This window comes from Schistocerca cancellata, chromosome 1, assembly GCF_023864275.1.
Source record: "Schistocerca cancellata isolate TAMUIC-IGC-003103 chromosome 1, iqSchCanc2.1, whole genome shotgun sequence".
Lineage (NCBI taxonomy): Eukaryota > Metazoa > Arthropoda > Insecta > Orthoptera > Acrididae > Schistocerca > Schistocerca cancellata.
In genome coordinates, this window is record NC_064626.1 from 582,281,411 (window position 1) to 582,309,191 (window position 27,781).

At 41.5% G+C, this 27,781-nt stretch overlaps 1 protein-coding gene across 1 annotated transcript in view; it reads right to left on the minus strand.

Moving 5' to 3' along the window:
- LOC126161891 (zwei Ig domain protein zig-8-like) overlaps positions 1-27,781 on the minus strand; it is a 147,746-nt gene that overhangs the window by 46,854 nt on the left and 73,111 nt on the right. The window contains exon 2 of the mRNA XM_049918036.1: positions 3,345-3,505. Coding sequence (XP_049773993.1) covers positions 3,345-3,505 — 161 coding nt within the window. The remainder of the gene's footprint in view (positions 1-3,344; positions 3,506-27,781) is intronic.

Consider the following 27,781-nt stretch of genomic DNA (forward strand, 5'->3'; position numbering starts at 1 on the left):
CCACCATACTTGCTCCGGACACTGCGAGAGGGCTGTACAAGCAATGATCACACGCACGGCACAGCGGACACACCAGGAACCGCGGTGTTAGCCGTCGAATGGCGCTAGCTGCGCAGCATTTGTGCACCGCCGCCGTCAGTGTCAGCCAGTTTGCCGTGGCATACGGAGCTCCATCGCAGTCTTTAACACTGGTAGCATGCCGCGACAGCGTGGACGTGAACCGTATGTGCAGTTGACGGACGTTGAGCGAGGGCGTATAGTGGGCATGCGGGAGGCCGGGTGGACGTACCGCCGAATTGCTCAACACGTGGGGCGTGAGGTCTCCACAGTACATCGATGTTGTCGCCAGTGGTCGGCGGAAGGTGCACGTGCCCGTCGACCTGGGACCGGACCGCAGCGACGCACGGATGCACGCCAAGACCGTAGGATCCTACGCAGTGCCACTTCCCAGCAAATTAGGGACACTGTTGCTCCTGGGGTATCGGCGAGGACCATTCTCAACCGTCTCCATGAAGCTGGGCTACGGTCCCGCACACCGTTAGGCCGTCTTCCGCTCACGCCCCAACATCGTGCAGCCCGCCTCCAGTGGTGTCGTGACAGGCGTGAATGGAGGGGCGAATGGAGACGTGTCGTCTTCAGCGATGAGAGTCGCTTCTGCCTTGGTGCCAATGATAGTCGTATGCGTGTTTGGCGTCGTGCAGGTGAGCGCCACAATCAGGACTGCATTCGACCGATGCACACAGGGCCAACACCCGGCATCATGGTGTGGGGAGCGATCTCCTACACTGGCCGTACACCACTGGTGATCGTCGAAGGGACACTGAATAGTGCACGGTACATCCAAACCGTCATCGAACCCATCGTTCTACCATTCCTAGACCGGCAAGGGAACTTGCTGTTCCAACAGGACAATGCACGTCCGCATGTATCCCGTGCCACCCAACGTGCTCTAGAAGGTGTAAGTCAACTACCCTGGCCAGCAAGATCTCCGGATCTGTCCCCCATTGAGCATGTTTGGGACTGGATGAAGCGTCGTCTCACGCGGTCTGCACGTCCAGCACGAACGCTGGTCCAACTGAGGCGCCAGGTGGAAATGGCATGGCAAGCCGTTCCACAGGACTACATCCAGCATCTCTACGATCGTCTCCATGAAGGATAGCAGCCTGCATTGCTGCGAAAGGTGGATATACACTGTACTAGTGCCGACATTGTGCATGCTCTGTTGCCTGTGTCTATGTGCCTGTGGTTCTGTCAGTGTGATCATGTGATGTATCTGACCCCAGGAATGTGTCAATAAAGTTTCCCCTTCCTGGGACAATGAATTCACGGTGTTCTTATTTCAATTTCCAGGAGTGTAGCTACGAGGAAACGCATTTGTCGAACACTTACCGCTATCGTTCTGTTTTAATGATTTTTTAGATCACTTCGAATGCGGTGTTCGGAACCATAACAACAAAAACATCAAATTTACGTGGTAATCGAAAAGCAGTATTGGAGATCTAGTATCAAAGTGTGAGTGATATGTGTGATTTGAGCGATGACAAACACTACAAAACTGTGACAATAGATACTAGCTGGATGTTGCTTCTAACCAGAAACTAAATTTGAGCCACAAGAGACACAAAGCGGCGTTTCTGAAAACTGTTGTAGGAATTGTACGGATCACAAACTGAAGAAACCGATGACGATAATCAACTCTCGATGACGAGGAGAGACTATCAAAGCAACCACACTTCATTTACTCCAATGAAAGCAGTAAGCGTAATGTCTGTGCTATTCGCAATAGGAGGAAGGGAATCCATGGTAGGAGGGAAACGGTTTACAACTTAAACACAAGTCCCACAATGCCGGGACTGCACCGGGTGAACGCATAGAAAAGAACCACATCTTGAAGCGATGAAATACATCAAAAGAAAAACAAATCAGCAAGTGTTCAGTGTTATAAAGTACGTCTAATTTGTTTTAGTGTTGAGTTGATACACTACGTGATCAGAAGTATTCGGACACCTGGCAGAAAATAACTTACAATTGCGTGACACCCTCCATCGGTAATGCTGGAATTCAGTATGGTGTTGGCCCACTCTCAGCATTGATGACAGCTTCCACTCTCGCAGTCATACGTTGATTCATGTGCTGGCAGGTTTTTTGAGGAGTGGCAGGTCAGGACTCTGTAAAGCCAGTGCATTAAGGGGTTGTTATTGTCGTGTAACCACTCCGCCACAGGCCTGCATTATGAATAGGTGCTCGATCGTGTTGTAAGATACAATCGCCATCTCCGAATTGCTGTTCAACAGTGGGTAGAAAAAAGGCGCTTAAAACATCAATATAGGCCTGTGCTGTGATAGTGCCACGCAAAACAACAAGGGGTGCAAGCCTCGTCCATGAACAACACGACCACACCGTAACACCATCGCCTCCGAACGTTACTGTTAGCACTACACACACGGGTGGCAGATGGCGTTCACCAGGCATTCGCCATACCCACACCCCTGCCACATTGTGTACCATGATTCGTCACTCCACACAACATTTCTCCAGTGTTCAATCGTACAATGTTTACGATCCATACACCAGGTGAGGCGTCGGCTGGCATTTACCGGCGTGATGTGTACCTTATGAGCAGCCGTTGGATCATGAAATCCTATTTTTTTCGCCTCCCACCTAACTGTTACAGTACTTGCAGTGGATCTTAATGCGGTTTGGAATTCCTGTGCGACGGTCTGGATAGATGTCTGCCTTTTACACATTACGATCCTCTTCAATTGTTGGCGGTGTGTGTCAGTCAACAGACGAGGTCGGCCTGTACGCTTTTGTGATGTACGTGTCCCTTCACGTTTCCACTTCACCATCACATCGGAAACAGTGGACCACCAGATGTTTAAGAGTGTGGAAATCTCGCGTACATACGTATGACACTAGTGGCACCCAATCACCTGACCACGTTCAAAGTCCGTGAGTTCTGCGGAGCGCCCCATTCTGCTCTCTCACGATGTGTAATGACTACTGAGGTAGCTGTTAAGGAGTACCTGGCAGAAGGTGACAGCACAATGCTCCTATTATGAAAAACATATGTTTTTGGGGGTGTCTGTATACTTTCGATCACATAGCGTAGTTAGCTTTGGCATAACTCAATTAGAGGTTATTTTCCGTGAAAATATGCCGTTGTTGTATAGATTGAAAAAAATCTGTAAAGGGTTAAACAGTCAGCACAGTAGCCGCCAATTTCTCCATACCATGTTCACTATGGTGTCCCACAAAAGCTTTTCTGTAATTTTCCCGCTAACTGTAGGTGTAACAATCGTAAAGCTGAAGGTTGCGGGAAGTGAACAGAAGGAACTACTGACCGTCCTGTTGCCGAGGTTCTTGACGCGGCAGTTAAGCTCGGCCGTCTTGCCCACCAGTCCTGTCAGGTTGTTGGGCACACTCGTGTCGAACTGGGGACCCGTGGCGGGCGTTGGCAGCTCCTGCAGGAAGTCCGTCAGGAACCGGCGGCTGCCTGTCGGTCCTGCAAACACGCCAAATAGTAATAATAATTGGGTGCCGAACACGTGGTCCTTACCGGATATCCGGAGGACTTGAGCGAAATAAAATAGTTATCGCCGATCAAATACGCCCTGAAATGCTGCGTCTTGTAATTATAGTTCTAAGAGTGAGATAAAGAAATTAATTTCCCTCTTCTGGTGTTTAAGTGACTTCTGAATGCATGATTGGAACGTCTCGAGGAAAGAAACTACCCCAGAAGGTCTTCTTAAAAGCCGGCTATTGGGCCTGCAGTTTCTAGGGACCCAAAACCTGCATTCAAGAAAGTGTCAGAGCATTATGAGAAGCCACTGTGGAAAACAGACTCAAAAAGCAATAACTTTCTGGAACGTTGAAGATAAGGTCCCTTTTAAAAACTGAAAAATAATCCAACTATCAAAAGCTTTACATGAACAAAGAACTTCCATTTATGATATTACAGGAAACAAGGTTCACAGACGACAAAGCTACCGAATAAGAGAACTATCGCCTCTTTAAAGGAAAAGTAGGAAATAATGACAAATGAGGTATTTCAAATCGTGGAATGGCCATTTCTGTCATAAAGTGTTTGACTCAGTGAGAAACATTTATTTTCTGTCAGAGAGAGTGTCGCTTGTAACATATTGCTTTCGAAAAAATTACACGCTGATAAACTGCCGTTCTCTTATAAATAAAGACAAAGGTAATAATCCCGGTAAGACGGATTATATTTCGTAACTCTTAAAGAATGAAGTCTGCAGAATCCTATTTGAAAAGGTTGATATGTGGTTTGGGGGTTTTAATTCATCTAAAAAAGTGTTTCACAAAATTGTCGGAGCCTACCCAACCCACAAAAGAAACAACAAAAAAGGTGAAAGATTAATCAGTCCTTGCAATGCCTCCAACTTAAACCTGGAGTCCACATAACTTATAAAGCTACCCAGAAAAAAAATTAACCTTCAAGATCACCAGATCCAAATTAACCAGAGTTCCACATTGATTATTTTGCGGCTTCAAGTATAGTAAGTAAAGGAATAATGAACATCAAAGTGATGTTTATCAAAAGTAAACATATTCGTCTTCATGGAATGTCCATAACCATTACTTACATAAAACAGTCTAAATACAGTCTCCTGATAGCTTTCCTTTACTTTAGTATGACCGGTCTCGGGTCAGGATGGGATGGGGAATGATTCTCTGCCAATCATCCGGTTATAACGGCCCTCAGTCCTGGCAGCGGAGAATTGGAAACGGCAGAGGAAAGTACAGCGTGGCGCGGTGTTCGCCTGGCTCAGTAGAAAGTCCTCTACGATACCCAAATAAGAGGAAGAGAAGACATTTCCCGCAATGTTTTAAAAATATTTTAGAATATGGAACGCCTGTTTGAGAATGGGCTCCTTTTTATTTAAAACCCAAGTAGCGACCTGTTTTAGTCACATACCATGTCCTATCCAAAGAGACAAAAATACATGTAGTACACAGGAAATGTCACAAAATCTTTTCCAAAGCAGTGCAAAATGTATGTACATGAATACTTATAAGGTTAGTACACTTTAGGCCACAACATCACAATTGACATTACTTAAATAATGGCCACGTCTCATACGTAGAGCAAGCCATGAATTACAGTATAACTCACACGACTTTTAAAAGCAAACATACTAATAACACGCGTAAACAGAGCAGCACTCGAGAGAGGATGTAAGGTATCAGTGCTACAGTTGTACTAAATATTGAGGAGTTGGTAAAACAATTTTACAAAGTATTTTCATCATATGGTACAAAGATAGCTAAATGCTATGTTTCTTGCTGAATGTAGTGCTCTGAACTTAGGCGAACATCTTTGGCATAGTTTCACATGTAAACGGAATAACTATGTGGCTTTCTCAAAACAGAGAATAACATCAATCTTACGATATCCGGTACATATCATTATAAACCCGTGATGTTAAACACTAGCTTAATCATTGTGTATATTCCACGAAATGTACATAAAAACGTCAATTCTTTCATAAATGTAATGAAAATAATATCCTTAACATAAAAACAAGTTAAAATACAGTGTTCAGACGTAGGCTGAAATGTCACTCAGTATTCATATGCACCTAATTTACAGAAATGAACCGTTATTGTAAAATATCAATTACATTTTGAAGTGAACATCATGTTTATGAAGCGCTAAATTAGAAGCCAAGTATATCAGTAAAGCCAAGTATATCAGTAAAGCTAACACAATAAAGAAGGAGGGTGGAGGTGGGGAACGACCACAGCATAACTAACCATGTGGCCAGATTTGGCTTTAAGGAATATTGTTAATACATGTATATAATAGTGATAATGATGAATAACTTTCCTTACCACAGTCAAACTATAGCTAAAAGGCATCAGAGGCTCAGCCACTGAGAATATATTTTCATATGGAAATAGAAAAAAAGTTTCACCTAATCCAGGCAAGTCATTGCTAAACAAAATATGTACTTGCCTATGTAAGAATTAAAACATTAGATAGAATGTAGACCTCTGGCTATAAATAATTTATCTAACATATCACACGAAATGTAGATCTCGGGCCAACAGATGACGTATATAACACATGTAATGTCCATACTAAGGATTTTCTATAAAATAACAAACAATATAACGAAGAATATTTAAGTGCCAAATTCACTTATCGTCTAGAATGAACATGTATTTATAAGGTGTCAAGAGTATGTGGAAGTGGAGTCAGTTCATTAAGGCTATGCACATAATAGCATTTGACAATATCAGTTTTAGTTAAAAATAAACATCTGACCCATTGCTCATTAAAATGAGAACTACATCATGAGAGTAAGAACATACTTCACACAAAAGGCAACTTACTGACTAGAAGGTCATGTCATATATAATATGAGTTAAAAATGAAACTGTTCAATGTTTAATACACTAACTGTAAATTTTTAGGGGAGAAGTCACATACACATTATGAAATATAATCCCATCAAGAGGACTCTAGTGTAGATTTGTTCCATTAATGAAATATTAGCTCACAGGACCATGAGCTATCACATAACTCTTGGAATTGCTGAATGCTATACAACAGATTCACATCGAAACATAACTTCTTCTGAAATACATTACAGTGATAATAAGAAAATAATACAATACTACTGTTGAAGACCAGAGACCCATATAGTAATATTAATAGGATACACATTTACATATACAGGGTGTCCCAGCTATCTTGTCCACCCAAAATATCTCTGGAACAATAACAGCTATTGGAAAACAACTTTCACCGGTATCAATGTAGGGCTGGGGCCAATGAATGTATATATTTGGAAACATTCTAAAACGAAAGCATATGTGTTTTTTAACACCAACTTATGTTTTTTTTTAAATGGACCTCCTATATTTTTTCTTCAGCAATCCATAGCATGACAAAGCACATACACAATGGCGTTGATTGCATCGCAATATTCCCATTACATCCCAAGATATTGAGACATGAAGTTGACACTTGAAACACCCGACATGCGCTGCTAGCGCACGTCCTGAGGCTCAAGCGTGAACCCCATGCTACCCGTAATCGCAGCAGGATGGCAGCAGACCGTATTATTCGTTTCGGACCTCTTGATAAGTATGGAAATGTGATTACGCATGTCAATCACATCGCGATTACGGGCAGCATGGGGTTCACGCCTGAGCCTCAGGACGTGCGCTAGCAGCGCATGTCGGGTGTTTCAAGCGTCAACTTCATGTCTTAATATCTAGGGATATAATGGGAATATTTCGATGCAATCAACGCCATTGTGTATGTGCCTTTGTCATGCTATGGATTGCTGAAGATAAAATATAGGATATCCATTTAAAAAAAAAAACATAAGTTTGTGTTAAAAAACACATATGCTTTCGTTTTAGAATGTTTCCAAATATGTACATTCATGGGCCCCAGCCCTACATTGATACCGGTGAAAGTCGTTTTCCAATAGCTGTTATTGTTCCAGAGATATTTTGGGTGGACAAGATAGCTGGGACACCCTGTATATAGAATAAACTGAAAGTTGGAAGACTAGCAATGGTGTTTATCTCATTAAAAAGAAATGAAGGAGTAGACAGGATACGTTAATGGTGAGTCTGACAGAAAAAAAAATGTATGCGATGTAACATTGTATTAAAAACTGTCTATTATTAGGAGATACGACAACCCCCCTCCCCCGCCCATCCCCGCCAAAGATGTACATAGATAAACATGACTAGTAAATCACTTGGCTATTAAGCAACATTTTTATGACCAACAGTACTTACTTAAAATGTGAATCACAAAACATAATACAATCCATCTGCAGTGCATTTACATATTGAGAAAACATATCAGGATGAGTAGGAAAGTTGTGTTTAGTAAAAGTGGCATTAGCATCCACATACTTCCAGCTTTACTTGAACCGAGTAATTTTCATACTCTGCCGCCTCTCCCTTTTTGTTGAGATAAAAGTTCCACTGTATAAAGGCACTCCGGTTTCGTGACAGCGTTGTAGTTAGATTTTTTATTGTAAACATCCTTCGTTTATTAGCCATTTTCATTCGCTGTTCTCTCTTTCCGTTTCTTTCTTCATCAAGACCGCTTCACTGTATTATTTCTCCTGTATTTATTCAGTCCCATAATTGTGCTGTGTCTTGCGCTAAGAAATTCTTGAGTGTTTTTGATTTTCGTTCTGAATTCTGTTTTCTCTAGAGATACTCGTAATTATAATCCCCTCCGTCTCTTTCATAATGTAGATCGGCTCAGATGGCGCGTCAGTATTCCCGAAAAATATTGTTAAATCACGTCAGAGGCTAGAGAGCTGAGCTGAACGTTCAGGATTTTATATCCCAGCCTTATTTCCTGTATTCCTTATTTTTTATGAGACTGATATTGCATTCCCTTATTACGTTTTCCGAAACGCAGTTGAAGAGCGTTGGGAAGAGGGCATCGCCTTCCCTTTTGCCATCTGTGATTTCAAATGGTTGCAAAATTTTTTCACGGAATTTTATTTCGCACCTTATTTCTATCAATGTTTCTTTTAAGTATTGTACCGCATTTTGCCTGTGCAGAATTCTTCTGTTGCTATCTACAGAGTCGTAGCTGTCTTGAAGTCTACAAAAATTATAAAAACATGTTTGTTCTTAGATAGTTCCTTACAATCAGTGTCAGATTCATAATCTTTTCTGTGCAGGCCTGGCCCTTTCTAATCCTCCGTTCGTGTTCACCGAGTTAATGTCCTAATTGATCTTCTAAACGCTTCTGAAGGTCCATCGGTCATATTTTGGGCGTAACAGCCACTTAAGAGATTCCTCTTTAGCATCCTTTCGTGTACAAAGGTCCATTCTTCTGGATTCTTCTCGGTTTCCCAAATGACCTCCAAGACTTATTAAAGATTTTCAATCACGCCATCGTCGCCGTTTGTCTATATTTCCAGGACAACTTAATTTGTGTGTTGGGTGAAGAAGTCAGCCAACCAGCTGCATAACGTAGGTGTATTAGAATTCTTGATATGGGAATCGGTGATAATAAAATTATCTTCTTCAGTAGTAGATTGCCACATCTAGAAATTATAATTTGTATAGAAACGGTTCAAGTGAAGCAGATATAGGAAATGTGAATAAAATACGGGATCCCAAAAGTACGCACTTAGTTGTTACATATTGTATTGGAAAGGTACTTTATAATAAACACATTTGGCTCTTGTCAGGTAAACATTAACCTCAAAAACAATGAACTAACGAGTGTGGTCATCAGAACATAAGTATCAAATGATAAACGTGCTATTCTCTTAAGCTGACTTCCGTATAGAGGGTACAGAGGGCACCACGTACGTGACGAGTAAGTAAAACGAATTGAGTGACTTACATAAATTACTACTCACCAAAATAACGCGTGATTAGGGCGAATAATCATGCTAGGAAAGCTAATGTCTCATAATTCACAAAAAAATTGTGGGCTGTTATCGAACTGTATAAGCCTCCATTTAATAATTAAGTCCAATACAGAAAACATTTTTGTAAAATCCAATACCTGCATTTAATTTATGCTGTTGCAAAGCCTTTTTTCCGCTCTCTAGGTCACTTATGTATCTTATATATTTGCTCAGACCATCAGTTCCATTATTGACGCTTATTCTCTCGAAGATACCAAATGAATAAATGTATGTAATCTTTCAAAGTGCCTGCACCATTTGTAACTTTCCTTTAATTGATTCAATTTCACCTGCGTATACTACTGGTGTTCTTTATCTTTACATTCGAATCAAAAATTTCAAGCAACCAAGCACGATAAAGTCAATCACATTTTTACTGTACATTATTATCCGTTGGGAGTAGTGTATTCCTACGGAACTTTCACAGGTGTAGTCCATGTCTTCTCAGGCGCAAAGTTTTACCTTAGCGAGTAGCGTTAAGAGTTCACCTTCATATGTGTTTGCACAGAATTTCTTGTCGGAAAAACAGAATGGAGCTTGTCAGTACTGTGAAAAAATGTGAATGTCGTGTGACTTGCCTCCCGTTGTTTAGACCGTTCGCCGGGTACCAGTCTTACGATTTGACGCCACTTCGGCGATTTGCGTGTCAAAGGGAGTGACATGATGACGATTTGGACAACACAAGTCCCAGTCCCTCAGCGGAGAAAATCTCCGCCCCAGCCGGGAATCGAACCCGGGCCCTTAGGATTGACATTCTGTCGTGGTGACCACTCAGCTACCGGGGACGGACCTGCCAGTACTATCGGTTTCGAATTGATCACTTGGTGTTTGCTATGAAATCATTCTCGAACATTCCAAAACAGAATATGAACTACATCAAGCTTTCAGAATAATTTCGTGGTATGCTTAACTGAATTACGTTTCTTCTTTGTTAGACTTCCGTACCTACATCGGTAAAAAAGCTACCCTTAACGATCACTTTGTTCTCCGTCTGTCTGCGTGCCTGCCTGTCTGCCCTCCCGACTCTCTTCTCAGGAACGGTTAGAAATCTGTGTCAAGTACTAAGATCTATAATCCCTTGGTAGACGTAAGAAATGTAAGGTTCTACGTGAGTGCCATCAAAAGGTGCGGCCATTTACCTCACATATTGTGATATTCATACTTAACCGGATATTTTTGTAAATGAACGCAAGCTGTCTTCCTACCGAATCGGAAAACCATTCCCCAGTTCCGCAAACATATCTTTCTAATTTACGGCTATAATGTCATTCTGCCCCTCCCGCTTCCCTCTCTACCCCCCACCCCCACCGTCCACCACGCCCCAACCCCCTCTTGAAGTTTTGGTTATGGTAACAAACTGACTTGCGCGAAGGTGACAGTTTTATTGTGAGTTGGTGAAGCCAAAGAAAATGAATGCGTTTTGTCTACCTTAGGTCATATTTAGAGCATTTTGTCATTTTTCGCGCATAAGATCTGCAAGCTAAATTCATCTACATCTACATGACTACTCTGCAATTCACATTTAAGTGCTTGGCAGAGGGTTCATCGAACCACAATCATACTATCTCTCTACCATTCCACTCCCGAACAGCGCGCTGGAGAAAAGAACACCTAAACTTTTCTGTTCGAGCTCTGATTTTTCTTATTTTATTTTGATGATCATTCCTATTTATGTAGGTTGGGCTCAACAAAATATTTTCGCATTAGGAAGAGAAAGTTGGTGACTGAAATTTCGTAAATAGATCTCGCCGCGACGAAAAACGTCTTTGCTGTAATGACTTCCATCCCAACTCGCGTATCATATCTGCCACACTCTCTCCCCTATTACAAGATAACTCAAAACGAGCTGCCCCTTTTTGCGCCCTTTCGATGTCCTCCGTCAATCCCACCTGGTAAGGATCCCACTCCGTGCAGCAATATTCTAACAGAGGACGAAAGAGTGTAGTGTAAGCTGTCTCTTTAGTGGACTTGTTGCATCTTCTAAGTGTCCTGCGAATGAAACGCAACATTTGGCTCGCCTTCCCCACAATATTATCTACGTGGTCTTTCAAACTGAAGTTGTTCGTGATTTTGACACCCAGATACTTAGTTGAATTGACAGCCTTGAGAATTGTACTATTTATCGAGTAATCGAATTCCAACGGATTTCTTTTGGAACTCATGTGGATCACCTCACACTTTTAGTTATTTAGCGTCAACTGCCACCTGCCACACCATACAGCAATCTTCTCTAAATCGCTTTGCAACTGATACTGGTCTCCGGATGACCTTACTAGACGGTAAATTACAGCATCATCTGCGAACAACCTAAGAGAACTGCTCAGATTGTCACCCAGGTCATTTATATAGATCAGGAACAGCAGAGGTCCCAGGACGCTTCCTTGGGGAACACCTGATATCACTTCAGTTTTACTCGATGATTTGCCGTCTATAACTACGAACTGCGACCTTCCTGACCGGAAATCACGAATTCAGTCGCACAACTGAAACGATACCCCATAGGCCCGCAGCTTGATTAGAAGTCGCTTGTGAGGAACGGTGTCAAAAGCTTTCCGGAAATCCAGAAATACGGAATCAACCTGAGGTCCCCTGTCGATGGCGCCCATTATTTCGTGCGAATAAAGAGCTAGCTGCGTTGCACAGAACGATGTTTTCTGAAACCATGCTGTTTACGTATCAATAGATCGTTCCCTTCGAGGTGATTCATAATGTTTGAATACAGTATATGCTCCAAAACCCTACTGCAAACCGACGTCAATGATATAGGTCTGTAGTTCGATGGATTACTCCTACTACCCTTCTTAAACACTGGTGCGACCTGCACAATTTTCCAATCTGTAGGTACAGAACTATCGGTGAGCGAGCGGTTGTATATGATTGCTAAGTAGGGAGCTATTATATCAGCATAATCTGAAAGGAACCTAATCGGTATACAATCTGGACCTGAGGACTTGCCCGTATCAAGGGATTTGAGTTGCTTCGCAGCCGCTAAGGTATCTACTTCTAAGAAACTCAAGCTAGCAGCTGTTCGTGTTTCAAATCCTAGAATATTCCATTCTTCTTCCCTGGTGAAGGAATTTCGGAAAACTGTGTTCAATAACTCCACTTTAGCGGCACAGTCGTCGGTAACAGTACCATCGGCACTGCGCAGCGAAGGTATTGACTGCGTCTTGCGGCTTGTGTACTTTACATACGAGCAGAATTTCTTCGGATTTTCTACCAAATTTCGAGACAATGTTTTGTTATGGAACCTGTTAAAGGCATCTCGCATAGAAGTCCGTGCCAAATTTCCCGCGTCTGTAAAATTTAGCCAATCTTTGGGATTTCGCGTTCTTCTGAATTTCGCATGCTCTTTCCGTTGCCTCTGCAACAGCGCTCGGACCTGCTCTCTGTACCATGGGGGATCAGTTCCATCTCTTACCAATTTATGAGGTGTGAATCTCTCAATTGCTGTTGCTACTATATCTTTGAATTTGAGCCACATCTCGTCTACATTTGCAGTCAGTTCGGAAGGAATGGAGATTGTCTCTTAGGAAGGCTTCTAATGACACTTTATCCACTTTTTTAAATAAAATTACTTTGTGTTTGTTCCTGGTGGATTTGGAAGAAACGGTATTGAGCCTAGCTACAACGACCTTGTGATCACTAATCCCTGTATAAGTCATGATGCTCTCTATTAGCTCTGGATTGTTTGTGGCTAAGAGGTCAAGTGTGTTTTCGCAAGCATTTACAATTCGCGTGGGTTCGTGCACTAACTGCTCGAAATAATTTTCGGAGAAAGCATTTAGGACAATCTCGGAAGACTTTTTCTGCCTACCACCAGTTTTGAACAAGTATTTTTGCCAACATATCGAGGGAAGGTTGAAGTCCCCACCAACTATAACCATATGAGTGGGGTATTTATTTGTCACGAGACTCAAATTTTCTCCGAACTGTTCAGCAACTATATCATCGGAGTCTGGGGGTCGGTAGAAGGAGCCAATTATTAACTTAATTCGGCTGTTAAGTATAACCTCCACCCATAGCAATTCGCACGGAGTATCTACTTCGACTTCACTACAAGATAAACCACTACTGACAGACACAAACACTCCACCACCAATTCTGCCTAATCTATCTTTCCTAAACACCGTCTGAGACTTCGTAAAAATTTCTGCAGAACTTATTTCAGGCTTTAGCCAGCTTTCTGTACCTATAACGATTTCAGCTTCTGTGCTTTCTGTTAGCGCTTGTAGCTCAGGGACTTTCCCAGCACAACTACAACCATTTACAACTTCAGTTCCGACTGTTCCTTGATCCAAGCACGTCCTGTATTTGCATGCCCCCTTTGAGATTGCAGCCCACCCCGTACTTTCCCAAGGCCTTCTAACCTAAAAAACCACCCAGTTTCTTAATTGCAACATGTCATTTAATTTTACGCAGAGGATGGAGTAGCTTGCTGCAGAGGTGGACAGTGGCTGTAGAGCAGTTTGAGAATGTTTTCATTTGATAGACGTGTACAGCTAGGAAAGTGGTGCCCTGTAAGGTAAGGTACAGGGGGTAGGCAAATTATTGTGAGCACCTGTACTTACTTGGGAATGGTTTATTAATAAGGGATTGGACCCCCATTTGCTCGTAGCAGAGCTGCGATTCTTCTTGGAACACTGGCTTATAATGATTGTATAGCCTCCAGTGAAATGTTATGCCACTCTTCGAGCAGAACCACTTCTAACACCTGTAGTGACGAGGGAGGCGGAAATCTGCTCCGGAGTCTGCACTCAAATACCGCCCAGAAGCATTCGATAATGTTCAAGTCCGGGTAAGACGCCGCAGTTCAGTTGCATGCTCCTCATACCACGATTGTACTGCATTGTCTGTGTGAATGGGTGCATTATGGTCCTGAGATATGACATCACTGTTGGGGAACAAGATTTGAATCATGGGGTGCACCTGATCACCTAAAATGTTCACGCAATCGTTGGCTGTAACACGGCGTTTGAGAGTAATGATGGAACCAGCAGAATACCATGATATGGCCACCCGCGCCATCACAATTCCACCTCCATGCTTAACCATTGGAATCAAGCAATCGGGACTGTAGGCCTCTTTCGGAATCCTCTATACGTAAACCTGGTCCGATGTTGGAAATAACGGAAACGTTGAGTCGTCGGACCATATAACGTGTTTCCACTGATCAACCGTCCAGGACTTATGCTGTTGACACCATGTTTTACGCTTCTTTGCGTTGGCTGTAGTCACTATTGCTTTCGATATAGCAGCTTGTCCATGAATATTCACTTTATGGATTTCTCGGTGGACAGCGTCGATAGATTAGGCGGGGAGGGGTTGGGGGCGAAGATGGCTATTGAGCTCGGCACTTTAGCCGCCGTAGTTTGGTGTTGTTTTCACAAAATTCACGTTAGCGTACGACGATCTCTGTCATTTAGTTTTGATTTGCGTCCACTATTACGTATACACAATGATGTCTTTCCATATTTTGTGTAGGCTGTCATGACTGTTGAAACAGTTGCTCTTGAAACATTCAGTAAATTGGCTTTCTTGCTTACTGATGTTCCATCTAATCGGGCCTCCACACTCTGCCCTCTTTGGAACTCTGTTAAATCTTTCATTGGACGTCGACCTCGGCCTCTGGATGCAAATACAAAGTGAGCACTACTAATAAACAACTAGGACTGATGCCTAGTCCGTACTGAACACGCACAGTCCATCGCAACAAGTGCCATACCTGCTTCGTTCACCGCCAAACACAAACATTCCATTACTGTTAGTGTTCACTTTATTTTGCTTATCCCCTGTGTTGTGAAAAGTTCAGTACTAGGATTGTTCTCAACATCATCGTCATCAAACCAAGGCCTACTAAAACAGGTCAGATGAACAACCTCACATCACAAGCCGAAGATGAAAAACACACGGAAAATAAAAAAAATATTACGATATTGACCGTGAGTAGAATGAAATGATAATTTAATAACCACGGAGGGATAATTAGGATGTCCTCCGTAGAATCAGCGAAGAAAGTAACATACGGAAAATACTGAAAAGACGAAGGCACAGGATGTACTTCCATGGTACTTACATGGTACTTGCAGGAGCAGTTGAGGGTGATAACTGTGGGACAGAATAGACATTGGAATGCAACCAAGAAATAGATGAGGACTTTGGGAACGATAGCTTTTGTGCGAGTGCTACTCTGAGATCAAGTGGTTGTCACGAGAGAGACGTCTGAAAAAAGAAAATAACATTTGAGGTAATGTGAATACTCGTGTGTGTGATTACGATGAGACAATAGGTAATCACGTAGCTGTTTTTCCCTGCATGATACCGAATAAACAGCGGCGAAAGTTTCTAAATTTCTGGGCCCTTTTCTCACTCCTATAAGGTATCTTATTGACTGAGGGCTTTATTTGGCTTCTGAGGAGCTAATTTACATTTTAGATGAAGGGAGGGCTGTCCGGGGAAGATAAAGATCAGAATTGATTTCTGAAAGGAAAGCAAGCATTTAGCTTCCCATCGACGGCGGGGACATTAGAGACGTAAAGAAATAACTGATTTGCTAAGGATGGTAACTGATACCATATTTCACTTGGCTGAAATAAACGGGAAACCTAAACGTGGAATTTGCTCTTTTCTCCTCCTGACGGCGAGTTTAATATTTTAATTACTGCGCCTCGTCCTTCAGTAGCATCGAGGTCCTGTCCGGAGGTTTGTCTTCAGCTGTCAGTTTACCTACTCACGGAACGTAGTTCCTTTAAGTAACTGTGAAATTGACGAAACATCGACACAATAATCACAGCAAAAGCAAAGTCAGCGAACCTGTTTACTATAATAAGCAACAGTTGATGACAATATCATTATCTTTAGCTTGAAAGCAGCCTTCTCATTTAGAACACACACTCTATATAATACATATCTTTATTTAACTTTTCTTCATTCATTAAAGTATAGCATGTTGAAAATTTCTAAAATTTTCCGTCTCGGTGGAGCTGAGGGTGGTGAGAAGGCAGTAGTGGAAAGCAGACGAATGCGTGATGCTTGATAACTTGGACAGGAAAACAAGAGTGTGCAGGATATCTACAGACCAACACGTCTATCGTACATCGTAGAAAATCTTCTTTCAATCTCCTTTCACTGACAAACTAAAAGAGTAACGAAATTTCAATTTTTTCATTTCACTGGTAAAGAATTTCCGATGGGACTTCAAAAAATACTCCACTGTACGTGTTTTTACTTTCATCGTTGGTGAAAGTTTCTACCCACCTAATGCCATATTTAAATTTATTGATCAAACATTAGTATTTAGGCTAACTCAGCAGAAATGGGTGGAAGTGGAAGTAATTCATTTAAAAAACGATGCACATTGTCTATTGTGACAGCTGGCGTCGCAACCAAAAGGCTGAATTGGTGTAAAAGTACCTTTTTTTATTCTATACTTTGCCGCTATTCTATCAACTTCCACCTGCGGAATTTTTTCCCATGCCTTTATTAATCCTTTAGGCTCTAATTTGACTAACGGGTCGCGAATGCTAATACAGATTTAAAATTTTATGATGAAATTCAATATCGTCTTTGCGGCCAAGAATCTACATTAAATATTCTGTAGTTCTCTTCAAAAAATGTACATTCAAATGTATTTCTGCGCTGCCTTTAATTAAAATGCCTGAAACATCAATTTCCGCCTGCACCTTTCTTCGTGAACTTTCTCTAACACAACAGGCATTCACAACAGGGGCCCTTAAAAGCACAACCTACTGCGTATAAGTGTACCCATACGATGCTTAGTCATGAATCCTTAACTATAACATTAAAATAAGTTACTTCTTTTTCTTTTAGCAGACTTGTCTACAGTCCTGGAATGCACTGAAATGCGCGATCCACTATACCGCAGCACACCGCTTGAAGTTCAAACAGAAGTGAGACAATGTAGTACCGTGCGGTATCTAGTTTTCGACAGAAGCGGAAATGTTACGGCTGAAGGCTCATTCAGCTTCTAAGGATGTCATTTAGAAGCGCCTGACCCAGATGCAACACATGCTATGCTGCTGAAAGCGAATTACCGCACAAATTTCTACCTTCTTTGTTGTCTGCCCAAATATATTTTGGCTTCTCTATCAACGTGCTATAGACTTTGATACTGGGATGTTAATGTGTATCTGGACTGCGGGTATGTACCTGCAAACAAACCCAAAATAATTGTGTTTGCTAGGAAAAACCCATCGTGTGAGACCATAAATTTGACTGGGCAAATATTGAAAGTGTCCATGTTGCGGTTGTGGCTTTCAGCCCTAGAATTTGTTTGATGCAATTAGACTGTCTTACATCTCTGCATAACTGCTACAACCTACATTCGTCTGAACCTTTTCGCTGTAATCAAGCCTTGGTTTTCGTGAATAATTTTCTACCACACGTCCTCCCATGACCAAATTCACGATCGCTTGATGCCTCAGGATGTGTCATACGCCTCTTTAACTGACCGCTTTTTTAGTCAAGCTGTAAAATACATTTCTCCCCAATTCGATTCAGTATTTTCTCATTAGCGAGCTCATCTACCCATCTAACGTTCAGCATTCTTATGTAGCACTAAATATCAAAAGTTTCTATTCTCTTCTTGTCTGAACTGTTTACGATCCACGCTTCACTTCGTACAAGAGTCTACTCCACATGAATAACCTCAGAAAGTCTTTCCTAACACTAAAACCTGTATTTGATGTTAACAATATTTTTCCTTTTCAAAAACGCTTTTCTTACTATTATTAGCGTGCATTTTGTATCCTCTGTACTTCGGATATCACTAGCTATTTTGCTAACTAAAGATAAAAATTGTTTTCAAGTCTCGCTTCCTAAACTAATCCCCTCAGCATCGACTGATTTAATTCGAAAACATTCCATTATTCTGTTTTACTTCTGCTGATGTTCATCTTATAACCACTCAAAAGTCATTAGACGCCTCAGACAGAATTACCATGTCGTCAGCAAACAGGGAAGTTGTTATTTCTTTTGTCTTAACCTTATCTGTCCATCTCCACCATAAAAGCAGTATTACCAAACGGAGGCAGTAAAATAGTGCTTAGCGAGATATACATTCGGATACTTGCTATCACTAGTTACCATGCACGTTTAACTCACAAGAATATACAAAAAATAAATTTAACGAATACAAAAGCGGTAGATGATTGTCTGAAACTGTTCGGTAAGTCAGGAACATCTTTGTTGTTGGCCACAGGCTGACATCGGCCACATAGGGTTCGATGTTAGCATTCTGTCCATAATATCCGTCTGGCCTGTTAATTGACATTTGTGTGGTCAGTCATTCTTCGTTTTTTAACAGTTTGAAGAATTTACTACCTTACCTGATTGTTTATCGTACAGTATGTAAATACCATAAACACCCAGTCATGTATTTTGTATCTGGCTATCACATTCGACGTTTGCTATTGTAGCAAGAAGGCTCCTGAACTAAAAGTAGTTATTAGATGTATCGGTTCTTTCTTTTTTAGAAAGGGAAGAAGCTCAACAGTCTTCCACCTAGTTTAGTGCAACACGCCCAAAATTCATCTCATGTGCCGGTCTGTTCATCTCTGAGTAGCACCTCCACCCAACATCCTCACTTATTTGTTAGATAAGTCGTTATCTTTCTAACCCACATCTTTTTCCTTCTACAATGCCCTAAACTACCACTTGGTGTCATAATGCATGTCATGTCATCCTGTCTCTTATCGTTGTCAATGTTGTCTCCAGGTTTCTCTCCTCCGTTATCTTATCTGTTCACCTAATTCTAAATATTCTTCTCTATCAGCACATCTCGGACACTTTGATGCTGTACTTTTCCATTTTCATCACAGTACATGATTCACTGCTATCCAGTGCTCGAAACGTAATTTCTTTCTCAATGTGGGAGGACTCCTTTTGGCCAGGAATCTCTCCTTTGCCTCTGCTAATCTCCTTTCCATGTCCTCCCTGCTTTGTCCATCATCCGTTATTTTGCTTCTAAAATCATAGAATTCCTTCACTTCGTCAAGTTCGTGATTTTCCATTTTGATGTTACTTTTATCGCTAATCTCATTTCTGAAACTTGTCATTACTTCGGTCTTGGTTCAGCTTACTCTTTCAGTTCACGGCGTGTGTTCATTTTATTCAACAAGTGTCGCAATTCATCCTCAATTTCGATGAGGATGTCAATGTTATTGGCGAAACTTGTGATTGATATCGTTTCACTCTTAATTTTAGTCCCACCTCTGAAGCTTTCTTTTATTTCTATCATTGTTTCTTCGAGGTTTAGGTTAAACAATAGAGGAGGAAGACTACATTCCTCTCTAACATAATTTCTAATACGAGCACTTCGTTCTATGTCTTCCGTTCCTATTTTCCGTTATCGGGGGGGACTTTCTAAATCTGGCTAGGATATTTTCATTGGAAGTAGAATTTCGATTTATTTTTAAAGACAGCTAAGTTCAATATGTCTACTCATCTATAGCATACATGGCTGCTATCTCACTGCAGCACACTAAGCTGATGTTTTGCCATGCAGAACAGCACCCGTGGGCGCCTGGCGGGACCATTGTACGGACTAGGCACGTCTGTCCTACTGCCTCGTACCACCTGGCGCCGTTAAAGATGCAAATCATCCAAGACTACACAATAAAGTCTGATGGCGTGTACAGTCCGGCCGCGTTATCGCAGCACCGCACCCTACATCATGCATGAGGCTACGTCAATATTCAACAAACAACTGCGCATTCCCGTTCACCGCGAAAGACTACAAAGGATTCGTGCTACGGTGGATATCATGCATCGATGACATTATCTGCATTCATTTTCATGAACACAATCCGAATTTGGAAATGCATGAAACGAGGAGAAAAATGTGTGGAAAAAAGGACGAAATTGTATCGTTGCGCAGTGGTAGATCACGTCAGTGGTTCTCATTCATCCGTAGTATTACCGTTTTCTGCATATTTTAATGTCGCTGCCATCATTCTGTAGCTTAAAGCGTGCCTATGTCCAGTAGCTGCAAAATACGAGTAACTAATAACTGCTGTAGTGCCAGCTACTGTTCAAGAGATTTACTCATATTTTCCTCTTCTGTTCCCTCAACGATTCGATGTAGCGGCCGCTCAGGATTCTTCTCAGGTGGTCTTATTTGCTATGCTGTTGGTAAAGAGAGCATCCGTGTGCGCATTATATGCAACTGATGCTTCATTTCAGCCAATGTTCACAGAAATAGTGCTGCGAATCAATATTTCTTGCTAGAGGACTCCACTAATTAGAGGTTCATGTTAATATTGACTGTTAGGATGCTTTCACGGAGCAGTCGTCTAAGAAATATTTATAGGTTAAGACTAGCAAGTCGAAACCGATATAGTCATTAAACAGTTTATGTAAGTATCACCTCTTCAAGAATCTTCGGGTATCTTCATGTGGATGAATACATTAGAAGCTGATGACGGTGTTCACATATAAAAGCGTGATCTCTCGCCGTTTTACTTTAGTCTCGCTTTAGTGGCCCGTCGTTATTTCTTATGTCTAATAGAGTGCAGTATAATACGCAAGACCTTTTTCAAACAGACCAGAAATTAAAATTCCGCTAGTATCGCGCTTCCCGCTTTCCTGTAACCTGTCATCACGCTGCCTGATAGCTGTAAGGGATGGATAAATAAACGTGGATACAGGAACACAGTGCATTACCATGCCTAGTACGGTGTAGAAGAACCGTTGGCATTCAAAACAGTTTCCATTCGTCTCGGAAAGAGTGGTACAGGTCTTACATAGTTTTCATGAATTTTGTATCATACTTCCTGCAATGATCAGCTAACAATGAAGGAGGTGGACAGCGATCACGCACCCAACTCTCCAAAGTAGACCACGAAGGCTCAGTAATATTGCGATTGATAACTGTGGTGAAAGGGGGAGATACGGTAATTCATCCTCGTGCTCGCAATACCTGGCCTGAACGATGGAAGCTCTGGCGTCTTGGAATGCAGCATCATCATTGTTGAACAAACATTTTGCCATTCTTGATGCAATAAATTACCAACAGCCGTATGTATTGTAGAAATTTATTTTATGAACTTCTTATATGCTACCAGTTTCGGCATTACATTGATGCCATCTTCAGGCCCCACACGTCATAATCGTAAAATCTCTATACACGGAAGGAGCCATATAAATGGATTCGTGAATCAAATCGCTGTGTAACAGCTCTTGGTGGCCGGCGACACAGACTGGGGCTGTTTGCAAACAACCTTCCGTTTGTAGCGATTTTACTACTATGACGTGTGGGGTCTGAAGATGGCATCAATGTAATGCCGAAACTGGTAGCATATAAAAAGTTCATAAAATCAATTTCAACAATACATACAGCTGTTGGTAAATTATTGCATCAATAAATACAGTCCGTAATCGATCAACAAAGATTAAAAATTTTGTCATGTCAAGGGATGGAGCTTATTAGCCAAAATGGTCATAAAATCTTTGGCAGTAACGTGACCTTGCCGAGTCGCGGGCCAGTGAAATACCACGATATGGCTCCCTAAATCATCACAGAACCTCCGCCTTGTTTCAATCGTGGGACGTAAGCTCGGCCAGAGTTGGGAAACAAGCCTCATCCGACTAAATACCCTTCTCATGTTGTTCATAGTCCAGATTTCATGGCTTCGGCATCTCGTTTATCTGGTAAGGGCATTTGCTGCACTGCTGAATGGCTTAACACTCCAGCTCTCCCTGCAATTCTAAGGTTATGAACCTCCTTTGTTATTCTGGTGTTGATAGGGTCCGAGAGTGCGACATTCAGCGATGCAGTGACTTTTGCAGCTGTCGTCCTCTGATTTTGAGTCACAGTCATTTTCAGTGATCGTCTGCTACTGTCACACAAGCATCCGCGTTGTAATTTAGTGGATGATGTTTTCCAGCTTTACCAGTACGCAGTACAAATTGTAAGTAGACTGTATAGGTTTTTTTATTGGTAACGCCACATAGCACTCTGTATGAAAATCACTGGCTGTGCTGTGTGCAGTCTGTGGCTAGTTTGCATTGTTGTCTGCCATTGTAGTGTTGGGCAGCGGCAGCTGGATGTGAACAGCGCGTAGCGTTGGGCAGTTGGAGGTGAGCCGCCAGCAGTGGTGGATGTGGGGAGAGAAATGGCGGAGGTTTGATATTTGTAAAAATGGATCTCATGAACTGCTGTATACATTATGACTATTAAGGTAAATACATTGTTGTTCTCTACTAAAATCTTTCATTTGCTAACTGTGCCTACTAGTAGTTAGTGCCTTCCATAGTTTGAATCTTTTATTTAGCTGGCAGTAGTGGCGCTCGCTGTATTGCAGTAGCTTGAGTAACGAAGATTTTTGTGAGGTAAGTAATTTGTGAAAGGTATAGTTTAATGTTAGTCAGGGCAATTCTTTTGTAGGGATTTTTGATAGTCAGATTGCGTTGCGCTAAAAATATTGTGTGTCAGTTTAAGCACAGTCTTGTATAAATTGTTCTAAGGGGACGTTCCATATGTCGACCCATAGCCTAGGATACCTCACTGGAATCTTCTGATTTTTTCTTGTAGTTTGTGTAATTAGTGTAGATTTTGTTTATTGCTATTGCGTAATTGTAGAGAGAATTTCCTTTGTAGTTGTAGTTTTTTATTGTTGTACACAGTTGTGGCACGCATTTAGATTTGCACCAAGTATTTCGCAGCTGCGCTTGCAATTGACTAGACATTATTTTCAGTTCTATGTTAATGTGTTCTCTTATTTTGCTCTTCGAATTGTGTTTTTTTTGTGTTGTCGTGTGAAATATTGTGACAATAATGGCGTGTGAAAAACGTAATACTAGGCTCCAAAGTAAACTGAGAAATGACAGTGAAGACGAAGGCAGTGTGTTAGCGCAACCGAGTAATGAATTAACTAATGTTCAAAGTAGTAATTTGGTAATTGTACATAGGGAAATGGAGCGGGCTGCAAACAATGGTGTAGACAGTGAAACAATTAGTGAACAGGGAAGCATTATCGATCGATCGGTCGGCAACAGCTTGCCTCAGGAATCCGAAATGACAAGACACAATCTTGCAAATACTGTAGATTCAGGTTTTGCGTGCTCACCCTTTACTCAAATAAGTCAAGACACATTTTCTGCTATTCAAACTGCGAATATTGCCGGTTCAAATGCGTTGCCGAATAGCACTGAGGAACATGTTGCAGACACCAGTGCACTGTTATTACAGCTAATGCAACAAATGGAACAAAATCAGAGACAAATGGGACAAAGGCTTCAAAAGTTAGACACAATGGAACAACACCAGAGACAAACACAGCAACAGTTAGACACAATGGAACAAAATCAGAGACAAACACAGCAAAAGCTTCAAAAGTTAGACACAATGGAACAAAATCTTCGGAAGTCAGACACCACACTTGAACAAACACGTGAAGATTTAACTACTGAGTTACATAACATTGAATCGAAATGTCAAAAAGTCTGTAATGACGTAAAAACACAAATTTGTGAGCATTTTCAACCTATTTTTTCGCGGCATGAAAATGCATTACAGAATCACGAAGCAGCCATAAAAGAACTGCATACCATTGTTCATGAAAATCATGAGACCTTGTGGGCTAAAATTGACTCAGTTGCATCTACTGATTCGGTTACGCAACTTGCAAAAACTCAGGAAAACTTAAAGGACACAGTAGAAAGACACATGGGGGAAATTAGTGCATTATCAGAGAAAGTAGCCGAACTTTCAGATCAGTTCACTAACTTATCTACAAAGGTAGATGATGATCTGAATGACACTTGACCTGTAGCCATCACTGACACAGAAGAGTATGAACAAATTAAGAAATTCTAACAAAATCAGAATCAAATTAATACGCAACACCAAGAGGGACATAGAAATACGGAACAGCCACAAAATAATAACTCAGGGCACTTCGGAAATAATGAAAGAAATTGGCAAGGTATACCGAATTTTGAGATGGAACCACCGACACGAAGTAACAATGACCGATATGCTACTCGCCGAGACGATGATTTTGACTATAAGCTGTTCAATACTACATGTAAATTCAAAACGTTTAAGAATTCTGGCAACGACATTCATCCACAAGCATGGCTCCATCAATTCTCTCATTGTTTTCCTCCCAACTGGTCATTAGAACACAGATTAGAATTTATGTGTGGCTACTTGGAGAATGAACCAGCTGTAAGAATGCGATCAGTCATTCATGATTGTCACAGTGAAGGAGAATTTTACCATGCATTCCTCTCAGCTTATTGGTCTCAAGCTACACAAGACCGAGTAAAACATAGCATCATTATGATGAAACATTTCGAAAAATCTGAATTTTCCTGTCTTGTGAAATATTTTGAAGACATGTTGCACAAGAATCAGTACCTGTCAAACCCATACAGCCCCTCAGAACTCATCCGCATTTGCTTAATCAAACTGCCTGAACATTTACGACATATTATTTTAGCAGGACGTAGCAAAGACGACATTGAAGCTTTTCAGGGACTGTTACAAGAATTAGAAATTGACACAGACAGTCGCGGGATGCGAAAACAGGAAAACAATTACTACAGGTCACATCTGTCACAATTCTGTGACGACAGAAACAATAACTGGACACGACAAGCCTATTCTTACAATGTAAATCGTGACCAAAACAGACACCACCCATATGACAACCACTGGCAGAGTAATTGTTACAGAGAAAGATCGCATTTCCGTAGTAATGAATATGACAGAGGCAATCATAGAAACAGACAATTTGGCAACCAGAACAATTATTATCACGGGACACAGAATAACTTCAGACGCAACGGTCCACCGTGCAGTGATAATTCAGGGAGAAATTCTCCACCACTTAACCGACAAGAAAGAAACTACAGGATCTACCGACATGACGACAGACGATGTGATCGTAACGACAGACGTGAATTGCATCAGAACTGGCGGGATTTAAACAGAGCAGAGCCCTCTCGACAAGGCGAATTTGTAGAAGTTAGGTCTCATAATTCCAGTAACGACACGCGCCAACAAAGAAACAGACAATGACTCACACCGCAGGCAGGCACTTGCGCCGGCTGGCACAGAGAAAAATAACATATACGCTAACCTTGAGAAAAATTCCAGTATTCTTTACCGACGTATACCACATGATAATTGCGTTAAAGTTGAAACTCTGTGTACTAGGAAGAGTAAAGGGTTACACCATATTTCACATGTGAAACCATTTATTGAAAGCTAATCTGCTTTTTAACTTTGTCTTTGCCATAAAACGTTTCACTTGACGTTACTAGTATGCTTTAGATACTGTTACTATGCAACAATGTTTGAAGTTAAATGTCCAGTCAAGAACCAAGATAACTTATTTAAACAGAAGTTACGAATGCATTGTTATTGCGAACAGACGACACAGTGTTATTGTGTGTGTACATTCTTGCTTGTTAGTTGCATGATTACGTAACGACTATAAGGCTCACATACTTAGAACATATACCAGTACTGCTAATGAGATTCTAATGCAACATTTTGGTTTACTTGAAAATACATTCTGGATTTAAGGTACTTTCTGTGAAATGCCAGATGACATAGTGGTTGGTTTCTTTGACAGCTACACGATTATATTACGACACTACTAATGTGTGACACAATTTAAGCACAGTCTTGTATAAATTGTTCTAAGGGGACGTTTCAAAATCTTCGATCTGGTTCTTCTTGAAACACAAGACACTTCTGCACCACAATTTAAGCTCGTTCAAACTCACTGAGCTTTGTCATAATGCATTCACAACTGCACAGAACATTGTTATGGCCATGATTGACTCGTGCTAATTATTGAGGGCAGTGCAAAGTTGTTGTTCGCTGTGAAATGGAACAGTTCAACCTCTAGCCCACATTTCTCAGCGATGTTTCCATGTTTTGTCCGATCCCTGTGTTTCCTCGACGGCTGGCCATTGACCGGGAGGCTGTAGTTCTACCACTGTTCACGTCAAGAACCAGTCTACACTGGCCGTTGACAATAAAATAAATGCAGAAACACTTCATTTCCATACCCCTTTAGCAGGAAACCCTGTGAGCGAAGATAAAACAAAGACCCTTTCAAATAGAAGATGCCAAAAGCAGACTCTAAAATGCCATGGCCTTATAAAGCAGGCACTCTTTCGTATACCAATCTTTTCCCTGACAGTAGGAATAATATTTAATAAAAAAATCTCTAGACACATTCTTTCGATTACCTGCAGATTCCTTTATCTAACATGGGTGTGCTGTTACAATCTGTGTCCTAGCCTCAGTACCTCTCTGTTCTGCCACCAGAGATTTCACTTTTGTATAAAAAGAGCTGTGTGTTCTTTATGGTTACGTTTACATATTAACTATTCAGTTTCCAATAAAATCACAAGTAAGCATCAGAGGGGGACAGTAGTTGATGTAATGTAATGTTTACCGGATCGGTAGACAATCTGGCTCGGCAGACAATCTACATTTACGGATCAAGCCCATTTTCTATCAGAAGCATGAAACAGTGCGCACCGTAAATCGGCCTTTCAGATCTGTGTGTGACTTTCGTTTGGGGTGAAAATGACATAATGTTTTGTTCCTACAAAACAGAATTCACGGGAAGCGCTACTATTCTGCATTACACTGCTTTGCGGAGCATCTGCAGCATCGTCGATGTGGTCCTTTTGTGTATGGCCTAGTAGAGGGCCCAAATCACAGGTTCAGGTGGTTCTGTGACCGTGTAGGCTGCGGATTCCTTGACTTGGGCCATCTGGTGGTGGCTTTCCGCGTTACGCTTAATAGGTCAGGAGTCCACCACTCACAGGAAGCGGCTACACGGGTAGCGGGGGCTGTGTGGAAGGAACAGGGCGGTTTTTAGGTTAGAGGGTCTCAGTAAACCAGTGAAAGGGCGTCCGTCTAAAAGGGGGCACGTAAAACACAGTAAGGTAGTTATAGCAACAGTCGGTATTGTAGTTGTAAATTGTCGTGGCTGTGTTGGGAAAGAAACAGTGTTCCGAGCCCTAATAAAAGGCACTGTAGCTCAAATAGTTATAGGTACGTAACGCAAATTGTACTACATGCTTTCTCAAAAATTATTTTGAATAATTAGTTCATGAGCCGACTCGAAGCTTAAATGGCTGTGAAAGCATACTTGACCTCTTAGCAACAAATAATCCCGGTCAAACAGGGACAGATACAGGGATCAGCGACCACAAGGCAGCTGCTGATAGGCTAAATACCGATACACCTAAAACCAGGGGTGGTGGCAATGGAGTATCATACGACACTGGATAAAATTACTTCAGAAATCAGCGAATATATTACTTCAACGGATTCAATCTTTTCTTACAATTAT